Source organism: Aulonocara sp. 'chitande type north' Nkhata Bay, linkage group LG15 (assembly GCF_057382095.1).
Source record: "Aulonocara sp. 'chitande type north' Nkhata Bay isolate Kocher_YH1m ecotype deep benthic linkage group LG15, A_spYH_male_GT1.1, whole genome shotgun sequence".
NCBI lineage: Eukaryota > Metazoa > Chordata > Actinopteri > Cichliformes > Cichlidae > Aulonocara > Aulonocara sp. 'chitande type north' Nkhata Bay.
This window is the reverse complement of record NC_141358.1, coordinates 19,854,011-19,870,121: the sequence shown is the minus strand read 5'-3', so window position 1 is coordinate 19,870,121 and position 16,111 is coordinate 19,854,011. Positions and strand designations below refer to the sequence as shown.

Here is a 16,111-nt window from a genome sequence, read left to right as displayed (position 1 = left end):
ATTGTCATTATTTTTGCACACGCTGGTCTGATAAATCCTGGAACACCACCCACACTGGGAAAAAAATCCTCAGTAATGGCTCAGGGACAAAGAGCACAGGGCATTTACCTGGCCTTCATAACCTCCAGGTACCAAACCCGCTTGAGCAGAAGCTGTAGATGAAGCCCAATCCATGGTGGCGTCACCTCACAACAGGACTCAAAGGACCCAATATTCTAGTCCCAGACTGCACCAGAGGATGAGAGCATGTGTCCATGCCTCACAATAAATACTTTTTGTGCAGTTTTTGATCACTTTGAACACTTCTATTTTATGCTCCTTCGCTGTAATTTAAATGCACAACTAAGAAATGAGGACCGATTTTCAAGATGAACTTATAAACATAAAATTCATTGCTTGAAGGCAGGAGAGGTGATATTAAGAGTACATCGATAAAGCTGTAGTCAACATATAACCAGCAGCAGAGGGGAGTATATTGACCACTTCTTTGATCATATTGATTTGTCTGTCATAAATGCTTATCAAGGAGGTCTAATGACGAGGAGCCACTTGTTTCTGATCAACCAGTAATTTTCTCTTTAAGCATATTGCAGTGCTTAACTAGTTGGTGAGTAAACAAAACAAAGACAATAATTTGCAGAAACTACTTAAAGAACTACTTTTCCTAAGTCATCTGACCTTAATCCCATTGATCATTTATGAGCGACACTTGGACACTAAGAGAGCAGAGAATTTCTGATGTCACATGTTGTCACAAGTCAACATGGCCTACCGTACAGCACATAAGTGTGGTATTCATGCAGTGAAAATCAACTGAATTATAATCAAACCCAAAATGAAAGCATGACTGTCAATAGTGGTCTCTGACCTTTGGACGCCATGTTAACATATAGCAATAACATTTCCTACAAACTGCTGTCATGGAAGCAAATTTGGATGCACACTGTACTGCCAAAAGTATTTAATCGTCTGCCTTCACATTCTTATGAACTTAAGTAACATCCCATTCTTAGTCCATATGGTTTAATGTTGCTTCACCATTTGCAGATATAAGAGTTTCAATTATTCTTTGCTTTCCACAATGTGGTTTTGTTCACCCCACCCCCTTACTTTAGTGTTACCAGTAACACGTTTTTAGTTTTAACAGCTCTTAAATTAACATAACAAACATTTTTCATCACCAAATTCAGTTAAGTGGGTCGTTCAGTGGGTCTTTCATTTATTTGCTCATTCAGTGGGCCAAACGGGGTGGAGGTGGATTCAGAATCAGAATCAGAATCAGAAAGGGTTTTATTGCCAAATGTTGAGCGGGTTTACAACATTAGGAAATTGCTGCGGTGCTTCAGTGCAAACATACTGTTATAAATACTGTTATTATTCCCATTCATTTCCTATGGCAGTCACCTTTGACTGGAAACACCACAGAGTTTCTGGTCAAACAAAGTTTATTAAAACACTCAAAATTCAGTGAAAGAGGTGCTCATCACTTTTTTATATATTCAAGTGCATAGTGTGGAGGATGTCATGAGGCCTTGAGGCAATCAGATGTAAAACACCATATTTTAATTTGTAAATCGGTCAGATTTGACCCGAACAAGCAAGGTTGTGTTCATGTGAATTTTTGGTGCAGCACTTTCTTTGCAACCAATCTTACCCAACTACAGCCAGTAACTTCCAGCAAAAACTTGCCAACTGGTCAAGAAATACATATTTTTTCCATAGTAACCATAGTTTCCCAATTGGTTGTTGACCAGTCCCAAATCTATGAGGGTCTACTTAAATTTAATTAAAATGAGCTCATTTAAGTATGAGAACTTCTCAGAAATAATCAAGTAAATTAAAGAGTCGTTTGAATACTTACTGAAAGGTGACTCTGAACGTACTTGAGAAAAAATAACACTGAAGGTAAGCGCAGGACAGAGGTTGAGGATAGAGAGAGAAAGACTGAAGGAGAGAGGGGAAGTAAAAGCTTGTAGATGGAGTGCATCCACTCAGCATTACAGAGTAGATACACTCATAACCAACAGCAAATTACTCTGCTGCTGTGCTCTGCTGAGGCAAATGACAAACTTTCTCTCTCTCTATGTGTGTGTGTGTGTGTGTATTGTTGCTACAGAGGGAGCAAACACAGCGTGCACTTGGAAGGAAATACTGTGAAGAGCATCTGTCTGGGCTGCATGACAATATACCACATGTCTAATTATAGGACCACACATACACATGGTCGCTGAGATGCGTTTTACTGTCACCAGCGGAGACATTGTTCTTTCATTTCAAGAGGGAGACGTTTACATGAAAACAAACAGAAGCAATTAGACGACTAAGAGATTGACATAGAGAGAGAAACATGCTGGCATGTATGGAGGCTTCATTTAGTAAGTGAGTATCTGACTTAGTGCATTTTAAGAAGCTCAGTTGGTTAAAGTATTTAAAAAATGTGACATTTTTCTTCTGTTTATTAAATATACCGTAACAACTATGAGTTTTTACAGCATGTATATGTAGATAGAGGCAGAGTACAACCCAGTAATATTGCAAATGAGAACAAACGAAACAAAGTCACACTCTTGGCTTTGCTCTAATATCTAACAATCAAAGCTCACACTGCTTCAAATTTATCATTAAGAGTCTATCTAAACTTGAAATAGCACTGGATTAGAATTTAGTTGACAAAGGAAAAGAGCATTATACATCATTCCCTCCCTCTGCTGCATGATCATAGGACTTCAGGTAGGATTAAATGAAAATATACTCAATATCTGCTTTTAATTAAACCTAGAACTTGGTGTGGAAAACAGATATAATGAGGTTCATTCATGTTTCTCTTTTTTTTTCATTCCAAGGACATTACAGTGGTGTTAATGAGAGAAGGGAGACCTTTTTCACTCTTTCTTTACATATTTTATCCTTCTAATCAAGTGATTAAAGCAGGCTACATATAAAAGACAGACTTAGACTGACATCACCTACCCCGTCTTTAACTGATGACGTAGGAACCCTGCTTCCAGGTCCAAACTGCTCTGTGTTTATTAAAGGTGTTGTGTTTTTAACGTTTTAATGCTTTGTATCTTGTTCTGTTAGATCTGAACAAGCCCCTAAAAACAGTCAGTGATCACTGTCGGCCTCTTTCGGTTTTTATTACCACTGTTCATTTTGAAGCTCAGTTTTTAAAACCTTACGTGTAACTACAGCCCAGCCCATGCAGCAGTATATTAATGACTAACCTCATACTGTGGATGGATTATCTCAGTTGTTCTCCTGACTGAAGTTTTGTCCGTTTACAGCATCCTGCCATGAAATTGCATTTGTCCCTAACCGTTGGGAACCCTCACGTTAACTTTTATCAAGTGGAAAAAGGTTAACGTTCACCCTCAAGCTTCACTGTGTTTATGTTATTCTAACATAGCTGTGTCGCTAGTGATCACGTAGCAAATCATTATATACCAGCTAGCCAAACTTCAGTAACCCTACAAAAGTCACTGCTGTTTAGTTTTCTGTCTTCGTTTATGTTGGAAGTGATAGCAGAGCTGTACATTTAAAAATTTCAGAAATCTCTCAGTCAGAACATGGTATATTATGATAAACTAGTGAGCTAACTCCCTGCTAACTTCAAACTCCATTAAATTTAATAAATTCTTTTTTCGTGGCTGCCTGGATGTTAAAGTTAATTGTTACACCTGGTAAAGCAGCAATGCTGATCGTTTTATTAAAGATGAAAGACTTTAGACAGTTTGAAACTCTCAGTGATGCCACAGAGTTTGTTTGACTTTGGGACCTGAAGCGGAGTTTGGACCCAACACAGGCAGCTGTAGCCGTCTGCTGAAAGGAGTCAGTGAACTGGAGCTGAGCAGACACTGTGTTTGTGCTGTTGGCACTTTTTGGAGCATTTTAATGACATTGCCTGAAAAATGATATGGGTTGCTGTTTGCTACAGTCTGTTTAACAAGTTTGTGTTTCATTTTTTGTGTTTGAAAATGTAATATTTTGTCAGTCTGTTATTTAGTACTAATTAGCAGGTAGTTGTTTCTGTGTTTTCACCCATATGCCAATGTTGAGGCTTCAAAATGCAGATTCACAAACCAACATTACAATGTCACAGTGGCAATACTCATTTTTTACATGTTTTACAGGGCTATGAGGCTTTAAACAAGGGACTTGTAATTAATATGGACCCAATAAATGTGGCAGGATTTGATTTAACACTATGTCAACCCAGCCTAAAAACTACAATCTACAATTACATCATTTTGGGTTTGATATTTTTAGATTAAGAGTCCCAGTCTCTGATTACAGTTCAGAACAAAAAGCTTGAAAGCTTGAAAAGAAAGCGACTCGAGTTTTTCTAGGTTTTGAAGATCCATGAGACGTCTTCACATTCTTCAGCTCTTGGGTGGTCCGCTGGGGTTTATTATGTGTGAATATCCCTCAGTTGTTCCAGAACTGAAGAAGCACAAACAAAATAAAACAAACAAACAAACAAAACAAACCCACTCTGAAAACATGTGGTGTGCTTTAAAACACAATGCAACCACATGCTTATTTATTTCCAATCAAAACTATAACCTTTTCTTAATTTTAAACAAGTGCTGTGAGTGCCAAAGCAAAATCGATAAAAACGAACAGTGTGTGTGAGGTTGTTTTTCTTCCAGAACAGGAAGAAATGCAATAATTTTATACCAAGCGATATATCTTATCGCTTTCCTGTTGTTCAACAAGGAAATGAGTGAGTTTTTAACACTACCAGATGTGAAGAAACTAGCAGGACATAATCAGGACCAAAGAGACATCCACACATTCCTGTAGAGTGTAAATCAGCAACAGTAACTGAAAACATCTGTGATGTAAATCAGGGTCTTTAAAACCCATCTGACTAAACCAATTCAAAAGTCTGTAATGCATTATTATTAGTAGTAGTATATGTAGTGTGAGAAAGACTGCTTGCTTTAGTGTTAGGAGCAGCAGTCTTATGGTCACTAATAATGGTGATATGTAGTCATTTCATACTCGCTGTAGGGTAGATGGTTGGTGTATTTCAGCTTCACTGAGCCATAATCCTGACCCACTCTTGTATTTATTTTGCTGTTAATATAATAACAATATATAAGACTGAGAACATCTGGCATCCCCAGAGGTATTTTGCTGCATTTACTGAATCATTAATCATGGACCGAGACTCTAAACAGAGCAAAATTCCTCGCTGCAAAACACTAAACACATATTAAAGACTCATTTTTAAAATCAGAGACTATTGTTGCAATGAGAGTGTATTTGGTCTACAGCAACGTAAGTAATGCTTCTAAAGTTCTCCAATGATTCCAGCAGAACATTCCATCGTTAACCATACAGGGGTAGAATTATCTTATGATTTGTGGTGATAAAGTTTTTCATTCATTTAAAAGTGAATGATATCTTTTCCAAGAATCTTCATCATCTTAAAGATGTCGAAGAAGCTCCTTTAAGCAATTATTTTGGTGTTCCTCCACCTCCAAAGAAATGTCAGAAGGAGTCCAAACCGCAAAAGAAGCGCATATTCTCAGAAAAGTGGTTGCAGGAGGTGAGCTGGCTTCAAACAAATGATGAACGCACAGAGATCTGGTGCAGAATATGCCGTGAAAATCCCACTCTAGCGGACAAAAGCAGTGCCTTTTATATGTCTGTGAAGGTTCTCAGTCATCCAGGTCATTGCAGTCAAAGGAGCTTGCAAAGAAAAGCATCTGGACTTCTTTAAGTTGCTTAAAGACGTTTCACCTCTCATCCGAGAAGCTTCTTCAGTTCTAAGGACAAGGCGTTCTGGGCATGCGGTACAGTGTAGCGAGGAATGCCCAGACCTCTACATGCATGGCACAACATAGAAGAGCCACCTCCACGGGACAGAACTCAGCTGTCCATCTGCATCTTAAGGATAAAGGACACTCTTTCGAGGATGCCAATGTTCACATTTTGGACAGAGAGGACAGATGGTTTGAAAGAGGAGTGAAAGAAGCCATCTATGTCCACTGTGAGCGACCATCTTTGAACAGAGGCGGTGGTTTACGACACCAACTCTCTGCCATCTATAATCCAGTTTTGAGTTCCCTCCCCAGACGCCTTAACGCCCACTTACATCCTGGGCCATCTGACCTCAGGAAATCACATGATAAGGTGGGGTCAGGTATCACAATGAGCTCACCTGAAACCCTGGCTGATTGGGACCCACACCCAGTTTCACACCTTGGCTCATGTGATTAGAGGATCATCAGGGGATCCTTTTGTCCCTCTGTGGGGGGAAACTCCCACTAGGTTTAAATCTGGGACTCCCCACCATTTGACCTTAGAACTGAAGAAGCTTCTCGGATGAGAGGTGAAACGTCTTCAAGCAACTTAAACAAGTCCAGGCGCTTTTCTTTCCAAGCTCCTTTGACAGTGCCTTTTATATGTACGCAAACGCGCATTGAAACTTCTTATCTGGTGCGCGTCTTTTATTTTGACAGCGCATGCGCACCTGCGGACCACTTATGTGCACTCCTGTTTATTAATCATAAAAGATTACTGACAGTTATGCCTCACAGGCCTAGAACCTATTGAACACCCTCCAGCAATCTCCAGTCAATATGAAAATGTGTTCCTCGACTGGCTGGTGGCTGTTGGATGATACTGGCTGTTGCTGGGTAAAAAAAAGTGGGTGCTAAATTAAAAGCCATCTTGTAACTGCTTTGGCTGCGTTACTTCGAAGAGAAACGGTCTGGGATTGCTTTTTTTTTTACCTCTCACTATCGCTGGGTGAGGAGGTAGCGAGTGCTTGCAGACAGTGTCAGCATCTTCCATGTAATCTGCTTATGACCACAGTCATTGCAAGGAGGTTTCGAGTTCGGCCCCATTAACTTCTTTGCAATGAATTTCACCTAGTGACCGCCAGCAATCTCCAGCCATCACTCAGCAACCACCAGGTGAATATATTTTCCTTAAACTTCATAAAACTGGTATAAAATGTGCAAACTATATAACACAGTGTAAGTTTACAGCATCTAATCCTATAGCTTTATGATATTCTCATTTATGTTATTGTTATTTATTTTTTTTGTGTGTTATTGTTTTCCATCTTCCTCTAACACAGCTCCCAGAACATCAGCTGAGTGTTTCAGTCGCTTTCATATCTGGCGTGCCCCTAAGCAGGTCAGTTTTTAAAGTTTTTAAATTTAAATCTATTTTAATACATAATGGATGTAAAAAAGTCAACAGCCATTACCTTGGTCTGTCCTTCAATGACAGTGAGAGGCACACTGGTGGAGGGCCACTTGTTTCTAGGAGGTAAAGGCTTGTCGCAGTTCCATAAAACCACAATCTGTGTGGGGAAAGAACATGGTGTCCATTAATATTATACAAGCCCAAACATTGTTGTGAATAGGCTTCTCCACAGAAGGTTTTGAATGAGCTGATATTCCTCATAATGAAATGTCCGTCCTATTTTTCAAGAAGCAAAGACCAGCCAGGGGCTTCTGCTTTACAGAGAACCCTTGCTAAAGAATACCTTATTATCAGAGTGAGTACATATATAATCTTTAGTGCCAGAATACAAAAAATGTTCTTATTCCATTAGCCTGTGAGTGCGTGAACTGTGTTAATCATCACCGAGTTTGTTTCAAAAGCTATTGCACTTTCAGTATATTTACATGTACATGAATATTTATAGTAAAGCTTAATTCAACATATTTCATTAAAAAAAATCCACATTATATAAGAGACTGCTTATGCAACAGACCTTTAGTCCTCAGGTATTACTCTAGTGCCTTTTTCTAGTACTTTTTATAACATGTGTAGAATAATAAAGCTTGTTTAAAAGCTTTCTAGATAAATTACGGCGGTCAAGAAGACTTGTGTGAAGATTTAAAGCAAATTATCAAAAAACAAACATTATATTTGGTATGTTATTTGAAAAAGGAGCAGAAACTGGAATATAAAACCTACAATAATCACTTATCTACTTTCTCATTTTTTAGACCTTTTTTAAAAAAAAAATTTTTTTTGATTTTCTTACTGTTATATGAGGAAAACATAATGAAGGAATGGAAACGTAGGAATGAGACAAAAGAAAAGGGAAATAAGGAGGGAGGAGATATGGAGAGACAAGGTTATAGAAGAAACACATTGATAACATAAACATCAACTGTCAAGTCAAACATTTTAGATCACTGAGAATTAACACCTCCTGACACTGTTTGCATTTCACTGCATATATGTGAAACCATTCTTTCATCTTTTTCCTGAACCGCAGCAGAAATCACAGCAAAGTTCAGACACATATCCCACCTGTGCACAGAACTTGGACTTGGCTACAGCGATGATGAGCTTCACCACAGGGGATATCTGGGACTGCAGAGGAGTTACCATATGGATCACAGTGGTGAACTGCTGCGATGGGCTCTTACCTGCACAAACATACCCATACTTCACAAACAGCTGTCATGTGTAAACTGCATTTAGGCTCTTAAAACAACAACAACAACAACACAAAAAAACCCAAAACACAGATTTGTGCAGATGTAGCTCTCCATAAAGCTCCATCACGGTTAACTGGACACAGAGTGCTCCACGCTGCACCCGTCATCCATCTTTATGACAGCATATATACCCCCTGGTTCAGATGGCTGACCATGAGTAAACATGTCTAATCCAAGAGTGAACAGTTTGCTTTGAGTCTCTTTTACTCAATTGCAAATGATGCTGATTTGTTTCTATAATGGGTATTTCTGTTTCTACAACACTTGTTAGATACTCTCTTGCATTTTACCAAAACAAACAAATGAACCAAACAGAACAAAAAGAGAAGCAGCAAAGCAGAATGAATTGAAGCTTCTTTGACAAATGGTATTCAGAAAAGAGTGGGATGGGAAGAGTTGTAATTTTGAGAACCTTATTCTCCCTGTGGCAAACCTGTGTCAGAAAAATGTATTGATATAATAAAGCACGAGCTTCTTAATACATCTTCTGTTTCAAAATAGATTGATCTATTATTGTCAAATATTACAGGATTTAATTCACATTAATGTTATTAAGATGGCTGAGAATATAGAAAACATACACTGTTTTTGCACTGTAAACTTTGCTGCATTCATAATCACTGCAAACATTATCTGACTAGTATTAAATCGTTCCACAAGGCTTTCATGGGGCAAGAAATGATCAGAAATATCACACAAACAGCAACAAATTGTAGTCTGTGTAAATACTGATGGTGATTTTCTTCTTCTTAATCTGATTAGCAAATAAGTTAGCAAATAATATTTGGCAGCTGTGAGCTGTGTAATTAGTCTAAATACCCTAATAATCTCACAACAGCACTTTGTAATACACTCTAGTACGCGAGGACGCATTCTAATCATCTCGCCATTTATAATTATTACATTATTATAAATTATTATAAATTAATGTTTCATAATTGAACATATGAAACAAAGAGGTTCATAATGAAGAAAAATAAAAATATAACATTAAAGTTCTGTGAAAAGCAGAGGTTCCAGGAAACACTAGCTAATACAACCTCAATTCCAAAAAGGCTGAATAACAAAATGCAATGGTTTGTCATAAACACACATTTTGACATTTTCACAATAAACAGTGTTATAGAAATACATTTGCTTCCTTCCTGATTTCTTTTTGTGTGTGTATATTTCTCACACTTTCACATTTCGAATCGTCAAGCAAATTTAAGGCAAGATGACCTACGTATGATAGTTTTTAAACAATTTGATCTATAAAGGAAAAAGATTGTTTAAACCTACCTCGCCCGGGTGAAAACCTAATTGGCCCCTAAACATAATAACAACTTGTGCTGCTCTTGGTAGGAAGAACTGCAATTAAGCATTTGCGATAACTGTCAGTGAGTCCTCTACATGTATTTTTGTCTACTCTAAGATGCTCTTTTTATACCCCATCATGTTACTGACTTGTTGCCAATAAACCTAATTAGAATCACAATGTTCCTCCTGCTCTTTCTTTTTAGTATCACTTACTATTCCAGCCTTTCCAGCTCTAATTTTAACTTTTTTGAAGTCGTTACATTTTACAAAGATTCTCATCCTCTGTTTTGCAATTCAAAAGAATGGAATCCATCCATCAGTACTTATGCATGAGACATCTATAATTTAGCTTTTATTTAACGTCATTTCAATAAGTTCCAATAACATTATTTGACAGAGTGAAAATCTTCCATCATATTAAAGGTACTGGGTGTTAACATAGATTTTGTCGTTTCCTTCACTTCAAGAAGACCAAAAACTCTAAATTGCAGCAAAACTGCTTCTATTCTATTTTTACACACTGCCAGAAAGTAATTACAAAAAGTTAGATATCCCATGTGAGCAGCTAAAATGAGGATTGCAAAAATCTATAATAGATAAATGGGCAGGTAGATGTGGAAACACACACACACAGAAACACTGAACACTCAGAGCAGCCAAAGAAGGCCAGGACTGCAGGCACATGGCATGGCAAGTGTTGGGTGCATTTGGGAATAGGGGAAAACACTTCCTCATGGATAAGTGCAGCCAGAGTGCTCTTTAGTGTTGCTCTATCCATCTCTCTGACACTGGGCCCCCTGACCAGCCATCTCAGGTGGGCTTAGTGGTATTTATGGAAGCATGAGCTCTGTCCTTGTGGGGGTCACATAAATAGGGTTAAACCTTCTGTTTCTTGAAAATAGCTAAGCCATGTTAATTTCTGTTAAACGGCATGTTTCCGTTTTTTTTTAGTATCAAAACCCTGTAAACATTGAAACATTCAGTCATAGAACAGAATGGAAGCTCTCTGAAATCAGATCATAAGGGGACATAAAGGACCTTACTCAAGTCTGAAATATTCAAAAGTTGAGAAGTTAACTTTGGAGGGATTTTGTAATTCTTAACAAATAATCAATTTCATAAAACAAGATAAGATGCAGTTAATTGCCTAGATGGATAGATTTGTTCTGGGTTCAAAAGCTGCAGATGCATACTACATAGAAAAAGAATAAAATAGAATACAATAAATTAACATGTACACAACTCAGCCACTGCCATAGTCCAAAAGTGAGCACACATATCTTAAACTTCTTGAAACACAGCCCGAGCAGTGTTCACTGTATTGGTCTGTCAAAGATGTTTTAAAGTTCTTAAACAAAAATTTTCTTAAGCAAATAGTCCTAAAAACACTACGGTCTAGTGTTACTTGGAAAAATCAGAGCCTTGAGCCAGGAGTTTTACGCAACCAGTACCTTAGTGGTGTCTTGAGAGCAACTTTGCAACTCAGTTCTCATCTAGTACACTGGGACTAACTGACTTTGACAAAGCATTTGCTGATTTCAACTATATGTATAATTTAAAAGACAGAAAATCAGCATACATCAAATTTTCTCCCATCTTTAGTCACACTTTTATACTGACATGTCCTGCAAGCCGATCTGAAACTCAACACCATTAAAAAAACTACAAATGTCAAACGAGCTATAAAATAGATGCTATATATAGATGCTATATTGGAACAGTATTGCTCTGATACATCAATTTCTAGAATATTAACACAACCTTCTTTTGTTTATATAATTTGAAGAAGCTGCAGAGCACAGATGACTGGACTCCTTTTCACACACTAAAATAAAACTGTAACTTGAGGCATCTGATAGCGATGTCTTACTTGTCCCAAGGCCGCTATGTATTGACATTAAGCCAAACTTTTTTAAACTATCAGGCCCAAGTTGCAACAGCTTTGCCATGAAAACTTATGGGAAGGTATCAGAGTGAGACCGTCTTATACACGGCGCTGACGAAAAGTTATTCCCCCAGCAGCAGCGCCGGTGATGGCGGCAGCAAAAATAGTGATTTACTGCAGAGGTGTAAACAAAACTGCTCCATCTTTGGTTCTCCTCTCTCTTCCTTCTAACCCTTGTGTCCACAATTCCTCAGAGAAAGACAAACATCGATCTGAGTTACAGCCTCAGACTACTGAGAGTCTCTCTGGTCTGCACACCCACATAAACATGCACATATAGAAGCCTTATTTCTTTCCCTGCAGCTTCAAGTTTCTGAACTATGCCCCAACAGGAGTCTTGCAAAATTTTACGTATACATTTTAAAAACAATATTGCAGAATTTTATTACAGCTGCCGTTGTTAACCACTTATCTGACCTGTCATAAGTCATGCTGCTTGTACATTCACTGTTTTAGGCTCTATAGACAGCAGTTTCTAGCACAGTTTAGGCAGCCAATGAAGTCCAAGTTGACTGGATTTGAAATTTGTTGGTAAACACATCCTCATTTTACAATTTTTTTACTCAGTGATATGGTCATTGTGTTCAGAGGCGAAAACTTTCAGAAAAACACAGGAATTGTCACAGAAACTTCTCTGTCACTGATCAAGGCTTTATGATACTGACAGCATCTGTTGAGCCTTCCTGGCTGTCAGTGACAATTCTGATATTTCCCTGAAAGAAAAGGGAATGTTTTGGATTCCAACAAAAACGAAAATGTGGCCACGTAATCGTTGTTTGCATGATGTGTCCTCCAGCTGTTAATATGATTGTGCCAAGGAGAACACTTAATGAAAACAAATAACAGAAAAACTGCGGCCATGCATCACAGCCCGGATTCAGTAATTATCATTTAAGAATCAAACTTGAGTTTATTAGCTCTGTGTCACAGGAAGTGGCATGCAATAAACTGAGTGACCTTTAGGCACCTTGAGACATTCAAGGGTATTTGTTTAAATCCTGTAAATCGCGAGCTGGATCTGCAGCAAACCTGACTTTTCCCCAGCACATGCACCACACTGTGGTTCATGTTTTGTGCCTCCTCTGACAAAAGGTACTCATCACTACTGAGCAGAAACACCCCACAACCCTTCTTGTTTTGAGGAAACCACACAGGTCAGGAACACTGCACAGCCCCCATCAAAGTTGCTGAGATCCTGACCTGCTTATTTCTCCAACGTGGTAAATCTAAGTGATCCTTCTCTTATTGGCAAGTACACTGCATTCCAGTTATTCACCTGTGCTGCAGCTAAGTCATTAAACAACAACCTATACCATCTGTGCTACACTGAAATGACTCTTACGGAAAGCTTATGTACTCACCCAGTAGAGCATAGTAAAAAGGAAACTGGGCGGCGTCAGTTGAGTACTGAGGGAGTGCATACAGACCACCAGGTAGGGAATTCCACAACAAACGGTTTCTGGATATAAGGGAGTCCACGCGGTCCTGGATGATCTGGATGAAGCAGAGAGGTAAAGCAGAAAGGAGGATGTGTGAAGAAAAAGAAGAATAAGATCAGGGAAACTTGTATTTTTTTTTTCAGTCAAACTGAAAAATCAATTGCCTGAAATTGCCCCCTTAACTCCGCCACCTAACAACAGACATGTACTAATATTTGAAATTTAAAATGACAGCTTTTTAGGTTATGTTAGGTGCTTTGAGAGGTCTCGAAGAGAGGAACATCTTTGCAGACCCAAGACACTTCATCCTGTGGAGCAACTCAATCCCAACATCAGCAGTCCATTAGTGAGTTAGCTAACACGATCCATCTGTCTTGTTACCGGAGGTTGGGTGAGCTGGTTGAATGTTGTGACAGTGAGCCAACAGGATGTAATGCAAGAGTAATGGAGCTGTTGATCCTAGCCAATTGGTTGGTTGCTACTAAAAATTGTATTTATTTATTTTTGCAAATTATATAGTGACATAAAAATCCTTGAATTTCATTTCGGGTTGTTTCTTCATAAATGGCATATGGGCTGTCTATATTTTTGACTTTTACATGCATATTTTAAATTTTTTACATGACTATAAACCATTCAAAAGTAGAGATATACCTAAGTAGTTTTGACTTATTGTGAAACTTAAAAAACACATTTTTAATTTAAAAAACAAACAAACTTTTTAATCACATTTCTTTGTATTTAGATCAAAACAGTGGAGGAAACAGGGAAGGGGAATTGACACTTACATCCAGCTCTTAACAGCCACACACACACATATATGCCACACACCCACCTCCTTACACCAACTGTCAGGCTCGCAGTATGTGGGACACTACGGTTATCAGCCACGCTTCATTTCACCCGTTTAGCCTGGTGGCATGCTGGCTCTGACTTTTTAGCACATCTGGCCAACAGTATACAGCTGTCAGCGGTCTCCTGTCTAATTTCATACCCTGCTAGCACTGGGCATTTGGTGGAATTACCAAGGTCTTGTTTGTGCTCAAAAAAAAAAAAAATGCTGCAATTTGAGGACACTTTGTATTATTAAGGTAAACATGAAGGCAAACATAAATTATAGTTGTAGGGCTTGGTGATGAAATTATCAGTCATTTTACAAATAGATGGGTCCTTATTCCTGGTGTTTGATAGATGGCATTGATGCAAACATTTTAATATACACAGCATTAAATTGGCTCAAACAGACAAATGTGTGACGTTATTACAGGCATGAGATCTTTCATTTCAATTGCATATGCCATACTTTCAGTTCACTGTATCATTTTTCTACTTTACATATGCATATGAAGTAGAAAATTATACACATAACAGGAGGCAAATTCTGAAAGCAAAAGTTGGAAAATAATAAGGAAAATAAAAAGGTTGTACTTTTAAGTACAAGGTAGTAGCTGTTTGAAACCCTTCAGGGATGGTTAGGCGTGCTTCATATTTTGAAAGTTTTGAAAGTTGATACCTTGATTGCTCATTTGTGCAATCAAAGCAATCAACTGAGCTATAGAATTAAAAAGGGAGTCATTATTTTATGACTAATAACAGAAAATAACTGTGCCAGCATTAAAAATTAATGGCTTTTCAGTCTGTTAAACTTTCTTTCTATTTGTACAAATTCAAAGAGGTAAGATATAAAATCAATAAGAATGATAAAGCCAATTTTCTTAGTCTTAATAAAGCCTAAATACGTGCAAAAAGATCTACCTGTATACCTGTGCTTCAAACTTACTTTGTGAAAAAGAATGGAGATTCCACCTTTAAACTTGCATTCAGTGTAACTTCAGCAATTAAATCAGACAACAAACTGGCCTACACAACAACCACAGCCCTCACCTAGTAATAATATTTTTACACACATTAAAAAAAATTAAGTCGAAAAAGTTAGTCTTTCTTTGTTGGTGTAATGATTGTAATAATAGTATTTATGTTATCGCTATGATGATAATTGTGATAATTATGATATTAGTATTCATGGTGGACGTGATAAATTAAAACAAACTGTGGGCTTTAGAAAGATCATAGCAATCATACTGATGTTTATGTAATGATACCTATGATTCTTCTGCTGATGTTGGTGATAAAAAGGATTATTATCCTCTGTGTCTGTGTTCAGAGATGATACAAAGCGCAAATGGTCTCTGAGGTCTGAATCGAGGTTGTAAGGAAATGAATTTCTTTTAAAACAAAAAAAAGAAAAAGGAAGACTAGGATGGCTTTTGTGGTACATGGCAATGACACAGGTTCATTTCTGTACATCAGCTGGTTAGGTCATTTAATGAGCCAGCCTGTGGGTTTCTAGCCTTGAGAGCGGGCATGAACGCCCACTCACATACTGCAGCCTCTTAAACCTGTAGGCTGCCAGACAGCATGGTCCTCCTTCACACTTGGTGCTTCACAACTGGCACTTCACGACGCCTATGTTTTCATTTCAGGCAACAAAATGCTGGTTTCCATCTTCAATATTTCTTTTCTTTTCTCAAAGATTGTCAGGTTAGGTTAAAATAAAACCTGAACTCCATGTAACGTTTTCTAGGTTAACCTTGCTGAATAGTCCACCAGAGATTTTATGAGCACTTTTCACACATAGCAAGAGGTTTTCTTTTCTGTTTGTCACTGATTAGAACTGATAAGTCACACACAATCTAGACTACCATTAGATACAGAAGGACTCCTGCTAAATATATGTAACTGTCACAAGTCTGATGACAGTGAAGAAAATGAACATTAAGTACTAGCTGGTGCCAAATCAAAGGGAAAGAGGGGCAGTAGCTTTGAGAGTTGAAAAAAGGATAAGTTCTATATAAAAATGTTATATGCCAATGGTGTATCAGCGGCTTTCTCACATGATGCTAAGGGTTTATTGCAGAAAAACACAGTTTTATGAAGAAAAAACAACAACA

The 16,111-nt window shown here is 37.9% G+C and overlaps 1 protein-coding gene across 2 annotated transcripts in view; it reads right to left on the bottom strand.

Annotated features, from left to right (window-relative positions):
- The window catches only part of LOC147312948 (exostosin-1), a 435,823-nt gene that overhangs the window by 27,004 nt on the left and 392,708 nt on the right, over positions 1–16,111 (bottom strand). For both annotated transcript variants that reach the window (XM_086264858.1, XM_086264857.1), the window contains 3 exons: positions 13,083–13,215; positions 8,287–8,405; positions 7,226–7,321 (listed from right to left, as the gene is read on the bottom strand). In XM_086264858.1, the coding sequence (XP_086120984.1) occupies positions 7,226–7,321; positions 8,287–8,405; positions 13,083–13,215 (348 nt within the window). The remainder of the gene's footprint in view (positions 1–7,225; positions 7,322–8,286; positions 8,406–13,082; positions 13,216–16,111) is intronic.